This window comes from Eutrema salsugineum, unplaced genomic scaffold, assembly GCF_000478725.1.
Source record: "Eutrema salsugineum unplaced genomic scaffold, Eutsalg1_0 scaffold_1, whole genome shotgun sequence".
In the NCBI taxonomy this organism is placed as follows: Eukaryota; Viridiplantae; Streptophyta; class Magnoliopsida; order Brassicales; family Brassicaceae; genus Eutrema; species Eutrema salsugineum.
The window spans coordinates 4084988-4098951 of record NW_006256909.1 but is presented as its reverse complement, the minus strand read 5'-3'; the positions used below and the strand labels follow the sequence as shown (position 1 = coordinate 4098951).

The following is a 13964-nucleotide window of genomic DNA, read 5'->3' as shown; positions in this document are numbered from 1 at the left end:
TAATTTCAATCTAACTAGTCTCCGTTATGTATACTAAGTTTAAAGGAAATTATATGCTGTGAACCGTATTATGATAAAGGAAACAAATTGTCGATGTTTTATTTGGCCGACAGAATAAAAATATTATTATGTTTTTCAAATGTTTTAAATAGGGGAAATATGTAAAGGAGATGACATAGAATGACAATGACAGTAGATAAGGCCCAAGTTACTAGGGTCACTTTTGCAGTACTGTGGAATCTCCCAACTCCAAAGCCTTTATTTAATTATTTGTCTAAAAAAGTTTTCGAAGTTACTTTGAAATGTGTAGATCCAAACTTAGTAATGCTTTGTCGAATTTAACTCATAGTCTGTATTACGTAAATATTCATATCTCTATGCCAGATATAGGGGTAGTTTAATAAGAAGTGCAAGACGTTACACGAGTGACAAATTTTTCCAGTCGTGGATTTGTACCAAGAATGTGTTTCATTTTATTGTCAATATATAATACTCCTAATCTCCTATTATATCAAACATACGTAAGGATATCTTCACTCATTTTTTTCCGTTTTTGTCAATATCAAAACACTGGTTCTTAAGTTCAAAAATGAAAATTTGAAAATTATGTATCTAGAAAAGCATTGGTTGATATTGTGGGGGAAAATTTGGAGCAAAGATTCTGTACAGAGATCCGTTGGTGGTTCTGGTTTTGGAGTTTAGTATCCTCTGGTTCCGAGCTAAGCCCAAAAGAGCCAACAATTATTAAACATTATTAAATGTCAAAAGCTGTAAGGCTATATTATTGTGTAATGTTACAAATGCCTCTCAAGTACAATTGGCATTTTATATTACGGTTTGCTATGATGGTACCTTCTGAAACTGACTCTCTTTGGCATTTTCTATTTCAATTTTCAGAAATGAAAAAATTATTCACTTTACTATTAAGCTTATCTATTATCTTTCTTTTTTCTGCTTTATTCAAAGTTGATGAAAATGATGATCTCGACGTTGAGGTAATTTTCATTTGGATAGTACGAGTAAATGATTTATTACAATTGGTGTGTTTGAGAGAATTGTCACGATTCACCTGAAGAGGTAAAATACTGATAAAAAGAGTAAGAAAAAGAGATGACGTATAATACAAGCAAACTCTGTTTTCTTATATTATCACTTCGAGAGCCACACCCCACTCTGGCGTATGTAGGTCTGGGCACGGAACGAGTACTTGCCATTTTTGGTATACTTGATACTTAATTTGCCTCGTTCAAGTATCAAGATATTTGTACTTGTACTTGATTTGTTAATATCAAGTACTTGCAATTTCAAGTACTTGCCAAATTTTTTGTTACTTGCAAGTTACTTGGTTTGTCCTGTTATTTGTAAAAGTACAAATAAAATACTAAAAAAACTAAAATTTCGGGCCATATTTAATTAAAACCTATGATAATATTTAATATTTTGACCTTTAGGTTTTTGGAAAGCTTTAGATATTGAAGTCTTATTTATCTTTTGATAAGCAGACTTTTCTTTCCTTTTTTATGTTGTAATCGATGTGGAACAAAATTTAAAAAAAAATCAGAGATTTGAAACGAGTAACGGATCAATAAGACCAAATAGTAACTTTTTTTTAATATTTAATACTTGCCTTATATTTGCAAGTAATCTTCTTAAGATACTTAATACTCGACTTGATCAAAATAAGTACTTGGTTTTATACGGGTCAAATAATGAGTACGGGACGAGTACCAAGTAATTGTGCCCAGCCCTAGGCGTATGCGTTCCCCAAAGTTACTTAATTACTACTACCAAACAAAATATAGCAACCTCAAAAGACAAAAGTTAAAAATATTAATAGTTATAATAACTGAGAGTTGTGTGACAGAAGCTATAATGTCTATAATTAAATGCAACAAAAGAGAGGTAGATTTCATGTAGATTTGTAATTCGTTACTTTGTCTAAGTCTGGTGGATTTTTTTTTTTTTGTATCACTGTGGTTTTACCTAAATTTTCGTTAACTTAAGATTAAAAAAAAAAATCATATTTTTATCTGGCCATATTGTCTTGCATTCTTGCTCTTACTCTGAAGAATTAACTCTTGACAAAATCCATAGATTAGCTCTGTAAACACCCAAATTCGAATCTCTTTTTGTGCTTTTATTACAGGTTTAATCGTTTGACCTTAATATCGGATATTGTTAGATGAAAACGTGACTAATATTATATTTTATGACCAAATGGAAGCAACGAACTATAACAACAAATACAATAATGTACGGGTTAGACTTTGAGTTGCACCCTAATTGTAAATGCTTATTGTGTATTTTTTTCCCCACACAGATTAGTTGAATTGGTGAACAAAATATGCGATTTTGTTCCACCGTGCAGTCCCGAAATGTTCGACCGATTGTCGGATTCTCAATCAAAAGCTACGATCATAAAGCTCTTATAGTATTATATCTACGTTCCCAAAAAAAGAACCTTAAGTTTCATACACAGCAAAAAAAAAGATATAAAGTAAAGTCGACCAGAGTTTTAACAAAAAGTGTTAAAGAACATATTATACATATGATCTCATTAGAACTCAGATAATTTCGCGGTGGAGTATTCTCTATCTACTTTGTGACAAATGATTTCGAAACAGAATCAAAGAAGCTATCTCTGATTTTCCATTTTCCAGATCGAGTTTAATCAATGGCAATGATCAAGAAGCCAACAGAGACATACATGAGGAAGACCGGGTAAAGTGCGAGAGCTTTCCTTCTCGGGTTCACAGCGGCGCTCATGAAAGGATAAGCGGCCCAAGAGCTCCATGCAAGAGTCACACACACAACGATCATTTTGAGTATCACATTGTCCTTCAACATACAGATCACTGCTCCAACGTCAAGTGGAAACAGACAGTAACCCAAAAGGCTTAGGCTTTGGAAAAATATTATATGTCCTCCCTGAATCAAAACAATAGGATGTTTAATCTTGTAACAAGAAAGCCAAAAGTAGTATGTGGCTTGTACTCATACATGAATCAAATGTGTACTTACCAGTAGCAGCACATTTAGTGTGAGGATCACTGCCCCAGCTGCAAGCAGTGCAAAAGCCACCGCGAATACTTCGGACTGGAAATTAAAGAGAAAAACAATGAACCAGATGCAATTGCAATAGACACAGAACATGCAATCCGTTTTGGTCACAAACGCTTATGTATCTACATCTGTTCAATGATAAAATGTCTAATATGGTCGATTGAATATCGGATCCTAGACATCAGATTCTACGAAGGCAAAGACAGGGGAAAGCAATGAATCTCAAGATTACAAGTAAAAAAGCAATGAATCTCCAAGATTACAAGTAAAAAAGCAATGAATTTCAAGATTACAAGTAAAAAGCACCATATGTTGGATGTTGGCAACAACTTGTTGCTCATCAAATTAAATCTATGAGCAACATCCTAATGGAACTCTCCAGCCAAAATGTTACCATTCCTCACTCTATGTACCCGGAGAATTCCAACGATTTCAATAGGGCAAGCTAAAGCTAAGATATTTTTGATTTCTTCATCCACAAAGGTTCCAAAGATTAAAACTGAAATCGAAATCTGGGGGCTTTACCTTCTTGACAGAAGCAGACCATGAAAGAGTAAGCCCCAAGAAGACAATGAAGAAAAAAGGTCCCCAAAGATCCCAATCCCTAAGTGCCTTCCCAGGATCCTCCCTATACGGATTCGGAAAAACCACGAGCTTCAGATTACTCACGATCCGCGACAGATCTCGCTTCACAGTATCCCACACAGGCTCCGTCAATGTGTTCGGCGGAGATCCGAATCCGCTCCCTCCGATGGTCTTGGGACCTTCGGAGCTGCCGAAATTTCCCGCCGGAGGAAGAGACGGAGGGACTGGGACAGGCGTCACCTTCTGAGCTGAGGAGGAGGAAGAGGAAGACGGCGGGAGCGGTGGAAGGTTCGATTGAACAAACGGCGAGGATGAAACGGGAATGGAGGGACGGATCGGACTCGGCGGACGAGCAGGAAGGACGGTTCCGGGACCGGATTGAAATCCGTCGTTCATCATATTCTCAATCTCGTCGATGTCCGACTGAGACGATTGATAAAGTGGTGTGGTATCGTTGTGCGACATCTTCGCTTTCGATTTCCGACGTTGATTTCACCGGCGAACAAAAATTGCAGGATTCGGGTAATTGGTTGTTTATTATTCCGGGAAGCAATTTAGGGCAGAAGCTTTTGATGTGTTGAAGAAATCGATCAGATCTCAGTGGTAAATTTAATAAAGGTAGGAAATTAAATTAAAAGAAAAAATAAAAAAACGTGTGACGCAGTGCTCTCATTGAAACGACATCGTATAAATACAACGACGCCGTTCGCTCGATTATGTGTTGGTTCAACTCTAGATGTCTAGATGTAAATTTAAGGAAGTGGCAAGTTATATGACTTGGTAATTAATAATTATCAATCATTAAGACTCTAAAGTTAAAGCCCATCCATTGTAAATCTCATTCTTTGTAATTATGTGATTAGTAAATGAATTTGTGAAGTTGAAAATATTTTTCATTGGATATAAACTTTTGATGAATTCTTAGAGTATGTTCATCAGTGAATTTTTAAGAGAGGAGTTTACTAACATATAATATTATATTTTTTTGATTTTTGTTTTATTTTTTTTTAAAATTGTAATTTTCGACCCATCAGTATATTAAATTTTGGGATGATACCGTCTCTTCAGATTCGTCGGGATGATACCATCTCTTTAATTTTAAGTTTTTTTGTCTTAAAAACTGTGTTATGAACTCTTCTTGATTTCCTGATGTACATGGTCTTAGCTATCAAAATTTTATAAAAATTTTAGTAGCTGCATTTAGATCGCATTTAACACGTTTCTCATAGTTTGCTACAATGTGTGTAAGTTAAACAAATTCATCTGAAAAAAAAAGAACTATCATTTTCATAAACATATTTTCTTCTTATAAACAGAGACATCTCTTATAATTACATATAGACACACCTTTTGCTTTATAGGACAAAGATATACAATCGAAAGAATCAAAACCAGAAAGAGAAGTAAAACAAGACGTTGACACTCATGAGACAGAGAGCATTCACATAAAAACAGAGGATGATAGATAAAGAAATAAAGTAGTATAATCAATTAAACATTCTATGACCTTGTGGTACATTCCCGAGGGATTCCCTGTGGAAACCTCTTAGTGTCCGTACAGTAATTGTAGATCATGTAATTCTTCTGAACCCATCTGAGTCTAGCTTGGCTCGTCGAGTCCATTTCTTGAGTGTACCAACTAGCGTTTGGTTTCGAGCTACAAGAGGATCTTCCCTTGGAATTAACACACGCGTCGACCTTAATGTTCCTGTAAGAAGCCGTGAATGGTGCTTTGGACCAATCTGTTTTAACCAGACCGCCTCTAGTTGCCCAATCGTCTGCGTTCCATAAGCTCGCGTACATCCTCATCGGCTTGTTCTTTGGAAACAAAACACCGATCGACTCTGAGTTCTTAAACTCTCTGATTGGTGTATTATCGACGGTGAATCTGAGCAAAAAAAATAAAAATAGAACAGATTAGGGATGAGAAAAAAAAAAACTAAAACCCTAATTAGGGTTCTTAATGGGGTGTACGTGTGAAACAAGAAAGATGAGATTTTTGACTTTACATGATTCTTTGAGGGTTCCAGAGGATGGAATAAGTGTGGAAATTCGCGGATGGGTCGAACCAGAGATGGAATTGTTGCTCTTTGTCACCTTTACCTTGAGTGTAAACATTAGTGTGTAAAGTATAAGGATCTCCACTCATATTACCCAAGAACTCAAAATCAATCTCATCCCAAGTCGATCCTTCCGATTTCAGCTGAAAATCGGGAAAACATACACAATTATCAAGAAAAACTCTTAAATATTATCAATCCAAAACCACATAAAAGTCCAAGAATAATTGTAACTTACGTAGAAAGTTGTGACAGTTCCTGCTGAGTTACCGGGAACGAGCTTGATCTGCATATCGATCTTTCCGAACAAATACTCTGTTTTGGATTGAAAACCAGAGCCAGAGGATTTGTCTAAGGAGAGAGTAAGAAGCTGGCCGTTGTTGAGTATCTTACCACGGCCGTTTCCCCAAGCTACGTTGACGTCGCTGTTGAAATCAGCTGCGGAGGCTGAAAACGCCGCCGCGAGAAGAGCCGTGAAGAAAAATGTTTTGAAAGGAGACATTTGTGTGTACGTGTGTCTGTGCGTACGTGTGTGTTTTGGGATTTGGTGAGGAATGTGAGGAAGAGAGAATAAGGGAGAGAGATATATATAGTGTGGGTAGGAGGAAATTAAAAAGAAGAGCTAAATTCTCTTTAAATAAATGGGAAGAGAGTGGGTGAACAAAAGGAAGGCTAATATCAAGATATTGCATGCAAGATGTATTACAGCTGGACTCTCAAGTATGCCTCTATCATTTGGTAAGCAGATTATTTTTACCACCTTTGATTAAAAAATAAGTTATATGCTTATGTAATTATGATGATATTAAACATGGACATGTTGTTAGAAGATTGTTTTTTTCATAATTTCTTTCATAGATTTTTGTCTTATATAATTGGTTACATATATAGTTCTACACGGATTTCGAAATTCAAATGTGTTAGTACATCTTAAATCACTACGTAGAGGCCTAAGAGGGAAGAGAGAAAATGAAAAGAATAGGTCTAGAGGGATTACGTGTGGGAATGTTCGACTTCATATTCCCGAATCTAGTTGAATTTTGAGAAGAATTTTATGTCTTTTGCATATCTTTTTGTTTAAGTATTTTGATATTATTTTACCAAAAAAGTATTTTGATATTTTCCTTTTTTTTCAGAGTTTGTATGTATCCAATTATTGGGTCGTAACTGGAACAAGTTTCTGGAATAAAACAAGTTGCTTTTGACTCGCGTCTAACTTTTCTAAGGACATTTGAAAGCTTCTAATCTTTACATATTTTTTGGCTATATTATCATGATGTGATTCTTTTATTTTATCTTCATTATTTTGAATTGAGAAAAAAGCAACGCTATCCTTTTACAAAAAAAAAAAAAACGAAGCAACGAAGAAAAGTAAGAGTTTACTGTATGGGTTAAAGATTTGGTTGCGTTAGCAAAGGTGCAAGTAGGAGGAGAGACACGCTTTCTGTCTTTCTCTCTTGTTAATCAAAAAGGTCAATTTCTTTTGGTTGGTCACAAATTAATGAAGGGACTCACTAATAAAAAGCTAATAATAAATAGCTCTAATCGATCGTATGTGCAACCATACCTATAGGTCTAATTTATTTTCTAATTCTCTAAAATGATATGATAATTGATGTATATAAGAAAAGGAATTTGAACTAAAAAAATAAAGCTGAATTATATACGTAATATCAGTATTTTACCATTAACATGGAGCCTAGGAGACCCCTACAAGTAGATTCACTATTGAATCTTCAAAACCAATATGCTAAATAATTCATTTTCTAGAATCACATATGTTAAAAAAATGAATGCATGTACCATTAGTGGTGTGGTGTGACAGACAGATTATTGTTATTGAGTAGTTTTGGTTAACGTGATTTCCTTTTTTGTTGATCAAATTATCAGAAATTAAACTTTATTGTTCAAAATTTGACAAACTAAAGCTGCTATTAGTCCATAGTTTAGCTAGAACAAAATCAGGAAACCACAAATAAAAGAAATTTAATGTTCTATGAGGACAACTACTGAAATTTATTGGAAATGACTAATGAATATGAGTGGTCCAAACTCAAAGGCCATTAGCACCAAAGCTATTTTCATCCTTATTTGTTCATTTAAAGGAACAAGCAACGTTTGATATTTCCAATTTTTTGCCAATTTTGTATTCTGTTTTTACCCCAAAAGGTACTAATAAATGGTCAATTTCTTTTCCAAAAATCATATTGAGTTTTCACATCATTGCCAAACAATATCATAAAACTATAGATTATCGACAACTGTATTTGTTACTAGCTTTTGAATAATTCGTTAAATATAGGTCGACGAGGAGTACTAAGTATTCATATCCTGATGAAAAACCTATACTTTCATATTTATTATTTTGACCCCTTTTTTCTCTGTCATGGGTAACAAAAACCATTAGATTTGAATGTCAAAATATTCAAATAATAGAACCACCACTTAAAAATTCTGTAGTAGAAAGTATGAATCAATTTATAAACTCAACTAATAAAATGTTAAAATTTGTCAACCACATGCAATTTAAGTTCATTATTACACCGACATGATTTGAGGTAAGTACAAAAGACAGTTTGGTTTTAACTTTTAAGAAGTAATATCATGTTTTGAGTAAGTAATAGTAGTTGACAAAAAAAAAAAAAAAAAAAGAGTAAGTAATAGTATGGAAAATGGATGGACCATAAGAAAAAAGATGGGATAGCTACGTAATTGAAGCGAATACTATTACAAGAAGTTATAAACATATGAATATAATTCATTGGATGACTATTCTTGACACGGAAATTTTGATTTGGACCGCCTAACCAAACGTCAACTTGGTCCCACTAAGCTTTACAGCTGTACCATTACGGAATTAATTTCTAAGTATAATGGCTCATCACAATTCTTAATCATGAGCCTAATCTCACTGTTAATTCAATTCATTCATATACTTTTTCATTTTAACGAACCCATAACTCGGACAACTATGCATGGTCTTGTCAATTCCGGGCTCAATAAATGTTGCAGTTATTAATTTTTAGAAAAGCTATAGTTTTTATTAATATTACATATCATTCAAATTTCTGGGTAACCATGTCGTTCGCGGGCTGATTTTTTTCTTTTAAAGTGTGTTATTACCAACTTTATTAACAACTAAAATCGAATCTTATATCAATTGACTTTTTTTAAAAGGCCAAACTTCTAATTTGTAATCCAAAAACAAGATTTTGTGTTATTGCATATGTTCCACAAATTTTGAGTTTTTGAACTATATACTGTCAAGTATGGATTCATTTATATCGTTTAACACCACCATTGTTGAATTATATACACTAAGAGTTTGAGATTTCCGAGTTACTACTCTCTAGTAATTTTGAAATCTTGAAATATTGTAATATTCCAGAAATTACTAGACGACAGTAATAACTCGATATTGTAGCATGATGATTTTTGAAAAACTGTCTATTGGTCAAGTGTGACGGAAGATGAGACTGATGAGTGACGACGATGGATTCTCAATGCATGCAAAATAATAAAATAGAGAGATGTAGTCTCACCACACAACCACACAATTATTTCTTTAGAAACAAAAAAAAACCACACAATTATTTCTTTAGAAACAAAAAAAAACCACACAATTATTTAGAACCAAATAAAATATTTCATAGACATTTGTTACAGAACAAATGGTGCCTAACCAAATATCTTCGTATGTTTTTTCCCTAAAATAATTGGCTGAATGTCATTTTCACAAACCAGCTGATCTCAATGGATAAGCGTAGTTAGTAATTGACATCAATTATTTGGGTTTGTCTTGTAGGTCACTTAAGTCCTTCTCAAACTTTGGTTAAGGGCGATAATTATATATTAATAATGATACCATGATCACTTTTCTGAACTATAATCCTCACTACTTAAAATATCAATATCCATTACATCCACTTGTTTCGATAACAATCTCACTGGATAATCATCAACAAATTCTCATTTATCCATTTTTTTTTCTTGACTACGTACTGTAAATCAACTACAGTCCCTTAATTACTGAGATAAAATAAATTTTAGCATAACATCTCGTAAATAATTTTTTACAATGAAAGATTTTATGTGTGCTTTCATTTAATCATAAATGCCTATTTAACAATCACACTCTCATCCAATTAGTACATGTATTTATCAAGTTTATAATAATTAACGATTATATATAAGTTTACCACAAATCCGCAAATACATAGTTTAAAAACTATAACTATTTGAAACCAACTTTTATCATGGCCAATCCGAGAAGAACCTGCCATTAGAAGACTTTTTGGAGTAGATATGAGCGACTTTCAGGTGAATACATGGATTTGCATTACCAGGACCAGCTAGCAATTTCAAATACAAATATTAAGGACGGATAGTAATTACTCATTAGTATTAAATTCTTTTTTTCTAATCCGAGATTTTGGTTTTGTTAAATGGGTTTCCACAATATTTTATTTTACTGTGTAGCTATATACTTTGGTAAGCATATTTTTTGGTGCTCGTAGCTGTTAATTAAATTCAGTCATATACTTGTTCATTTTAACGAACCCATAACTCGGACAACTATGCATGGTCTTGTCAATTCCGGGCTCAATAAATGTTTCATGTATTATTTTTTAGAAAAGCTATAGTTTTTATTGATATTACATATCATTCAAATTTCTGGGTAATTTTTGTTTCTTAAAGTACATAATTTGTAGGTGGCTACCTATTGACATAGCAAGGATGTGAAGTCGTCATTGGTTAGAACCGTTGCTTTCGCCAAATTCGGATGTCCTCATTCCAACTATTCATCATTGCCCCTTTTGAGTATACTCTACATTGCAATGCAAGGTAATGAAGAAACCTTTTTTAGGACCAAACTCTGGCGATCCAAGCCTATGGCCTCAATATGACTCGGGTTAACTATTTGCTTGCAGAGAGTTCGGGTTGCAGTCCGCAACCATCACAGATGAGTTTGATATCTGTGCGGTTTGCCTGGAAAGAACATGAACTGTTGCTGATGAAGGTCGATCTAAATTCTTTTTATACCCTTTTTAAGGATCCTTAACTTAAAAACGAAAGTTGTGGGATTTTGTGTTTCAGATTGTGACCATCAGCTATGTGGGAGATGCGCGCCATATCTTTGCTCATCGAGCAATGTTCTCTTGGGGACAGTTGGGCCGCCGGGATCAATTCGCATTTGATGAAACATTGAGACTTAATTTTCAACCCAAATCAAACAAAGCTATAAGACAGTGTTACAAATAAGTTATATACTGATGCTTGCTTCTTTTTCTTTTTTTTCTTCTTTTAATAAATAATGCTAGATAACGATAAAACCTACAAAAAGAAGAAGAAGAATAATTACTATACACTTGTTTTTGCTACTCAAACCCTAAAATATGCAAGAAAATAGTCTTCTACTTGGTAGAAACAAATTATACGAACTCTAAAAACCTTCTGCAGTTATATAATAAGATTCATATTTTTAATCTTTGTACATGTGCATTGAAATTGAGTACCAAACCGAAGAAAAACTATGCAGTTCCATATAGAGGGAGTAGTAAACTCAAGAAAAGTTCATCAAGCGTTTTTTCTTAAAAAAGGTAAGTAAATCAGAGGACAAACTCTGGAGCCTGTGTGAAAAGCCAACTCAAGCCTGTTTCTGCACGTTGCACCATTCGATGACTTCCTCCATCTCTACGTTAAACTGTTGCTGCACGTCGTTCTGGCGGGAAAGAATAGCCATCTCATTCACTTTAACCGTCATCAACCTCTCTTTAGCCGTCTTCAACCTCTCACATAAATCTGTAATTTGTGCCTCCAGTTTTTGAATTTTTTTCCTGGCATCCTCCAGAGCTGATACAAGATGACCTTTTTCAACGCACAGCTGTGATAGTTTATCCTGCTTTTTAGTCACGTCATCTGCAGATCGGCCAAGGACACCATCAAGTTTTTTCTGGGGTCTGTTTTTTTCTTCTCCCCTATTTTCGGTTTAGGTAACGTTGATTTTTTCCGCGGAGTTAACGTCTTATTCAGATTTTTGGTTCTGTATTTGGCTTCTTCGTGAGGTAAATTGTCTAGAGCTTCTTTGGTACTGGGAACCTTCCAATAAAAAGATTGAAGGAGGTTATCTATCTCCTCCTCCGTCTTGTCTGGGTATTTCTTCTGGAGGAATTCTTGAGTGTTCTGGGAAAGTGAATTTACCAGATCCCAACTTTTCAGGGAAATGAACAGATCTGTCCCTCCAAAACCCGGCAGAACCGAATCTCTTACCGCAAGACCACTTCCATTGATAAAAATTATGAGTATTTTTTGTACAAATTTTGTACAATTTTATCTATTTTGTCTCTATAAGATAATCCATAAGAAGCCTAAGATAGTGTCTCGTGATCCATGTGTTTAGGGTTTTAGTAAGTAGTATAAATACTCTTCTTAGTAAAACTTGTATGGTAACTTTTGAGAGTTGTCTTCTTCTCATAGAGACAACTCTCTTCATCTTCCAAGTTTTTCCTGTATAGATATTATTTTCTTGATTTAACATTCCTACGCAACATCGTGACTTGTTGAGGGTGAGAAAAACAGAAAGAGGTTACGAACGAACTTAGTTTGATTGTGGCGACGAGGATATTACATGAAGCCTTGATCAATCCCAAAGAAGCAGAATCACAATTGAATTAATTACCGAACAAATAGATCAGTTAAATTTTGGTAACTAAAAAGGCTGTGCTTTGTCAGGAAACTAGGAAGATTCCTACAGATGAGGAAAAACAATTAAAAACAGATCTGAGGGGTGGTTATTTGGAAAATGAAAATCAAGAATCGATTTTAATTGTTTTTTTAATATAATTTTTTTAGAAAAAAATAAGCTTCCGGTTGGAGCTTGAGTGGCAAGCTACCTGAAGTACTAAAGAAAGCACAAGAAGAAGTGCAACGCGTAGTTGGGACCAAAGCTAAGATAATACCAATGACGAAATAGATCAAATGGACCTCCTCGTAAGGATTGAAACTTGTCATGTACCAAGCCGTTTCCGACACTGAACTTCCCTTCCAATACCAGCAGCTCTTGGTTTAGCTCATCCATGGACATTCCATGGTTCACTATCTGAAAAACCCCTAATGTTGCGGCCGCGGGTGATAATAAAGCGCCTTTGCCGTTCGTTGTGGCGGCGTCTATGATGACTTTCTCAGTGGTGACTCTTTTCTCCGGAAGTTGAATGTATCGTGAGGGCAATGTCTTTGGCGACATAACGTCGACGAGACCTTTTACTCCGTTGGTTTACTACGAAATCGGTACGTAATGGCGACGTCGGTATGAAAAGGTAACTGGATCATATGAAAAGGTAACCGGATCATTTGCTCATGTTGGTACAACTACAAAAATTGTAATAGAGCATTTCAAAATTAGACGTTTTGATCTAGAAAGCTTGAGCATGAGTTTGGAATCTGGCGAGCTCGAGTTTTGAGATCACATCTTTGGTCAAAATTAGCCTAGAAGATCCATAATGGGAATTTTTTTTTTGTTGGTTTTAAAACATTGATAAATGAACGTAGTTTGGTCGGGTTTGAATGGGATTTCTGAAATATTAATTCCCATTCATATATTGCTTCTCTTTTTATCCAATTTGGCACTTTAATTGTGATTTTCTAAACTTTTGTCCAGTTTCTAGAACCCTTTCACTGTGCAATAATTTCTAGAAAAACTCGTTTAACAATATGACTTGAACGATCAAGAAAAAATGAGCCTGTTTTTGTTTACGTGAAACACTGAGGTCATACTAGCTCGATAACCTCGTGAGGTGAAAAGAAGTATAGATAAAATCCTAAAACAGTGGACATCCCATCCAGCTCTGTGATTGTGTTTGTAATTCTTAAACTTTGTCAACAGGTTACAAGAATTTCAGAATCAAATTACTCAACGGACAGATCAGAAAAACAATCACGCTTTTACCTCCATTTTTATCAATCCACATTCTTCTTGAAAGCATGTCAGCATCGATGAAGACAATCCACAAAAGACAAAAGATGAAGACACTCCACAAAAAAAATTTGGTTGTTGTTTCAGTTACCAACTTGCATGCAATGCAAAAATCGAAGAAAGGAACTATATACAAGTAGATTAATTCAATAAATTAATCAAACGACAACTGATGTCTAAAAAAAAAACATAGTAAAAAAAAGAGTCAAAAGAAATAAAAGAGGAGGTGCAATAAATTGCTTTCTTATTTTAGGGATCTCACTTGCGCCTCACTTGCTGGATCT

General features: G+C 34.5%; 3 protein-coding genes across 3 annotated transcripts; all 3 read right to left on the bottom strand.

The window, feature by feature from the left end:
• Positions 1-2474: 2474 nt before the first annotated feature.
• LOC18030661 (protein YIPF6 homolog) lies at positions 2475-4246 on the bottom strand. Its single transcript, XM_006412665.2, has 3 exons — positions 3589-4246; positions 3022-3096; positions 2475-2928 (listed from the first exon to the last, which is right to left on the bottom strand). Exons 1-3 carry the CDS (start codon positions 4111-4113, stop codon positions 2668-2670), a joined length of 861 nt encoding a protein of 286 aa, XP_006412728.1. The 5' UTR covers positions 4114-4246; the 3' UTR covers positions 2475-2667.
• A 686-nt stretch (positions 4247-4932) lies between these two features.
• LOC18030660 (xyloglucan endotransglucosylase/hydrolase protein 24) lies at positions 4933-6360 on the bottom strand. The gene is made up of 3 exons (XM_006412664.2): positions 5947-6360; positions 5658-5851; positions 4933-5536 (listed from the first exon to the last, which is right to left on the bottom strand). The coding sequence occupies exons 1-3, from the start codon at positions 6208-6210 to the stop codon at positions 5149-5151; spliced, it is 846 nt and encodes a 281-aa protein (XP_006412727.1). The 5' UTR covers positions 6211-6360; the 3' UTR covers positions 4933-5148.
• Positions 6361-11355: 4995 nt separating this feature from the next.
• Positions 11356-12951, bottom strand: LOC112081875. The gene is made up of 2 exons (XM_024148672.1): positions 12693-12951; positions 11356-11627 (listed from the first exon to the last, which is right to left on the bottom strand). The coding sequence occupies exons 1-2, from the start codon at positions 12949-12951 to the stop codon at positions 11356-11358; spliced, it is 531 nt and encodes a 176-aa protein (XP_024004440.1).
• Positions 12952-13964: the final 1013 nt, after the last annotated feature.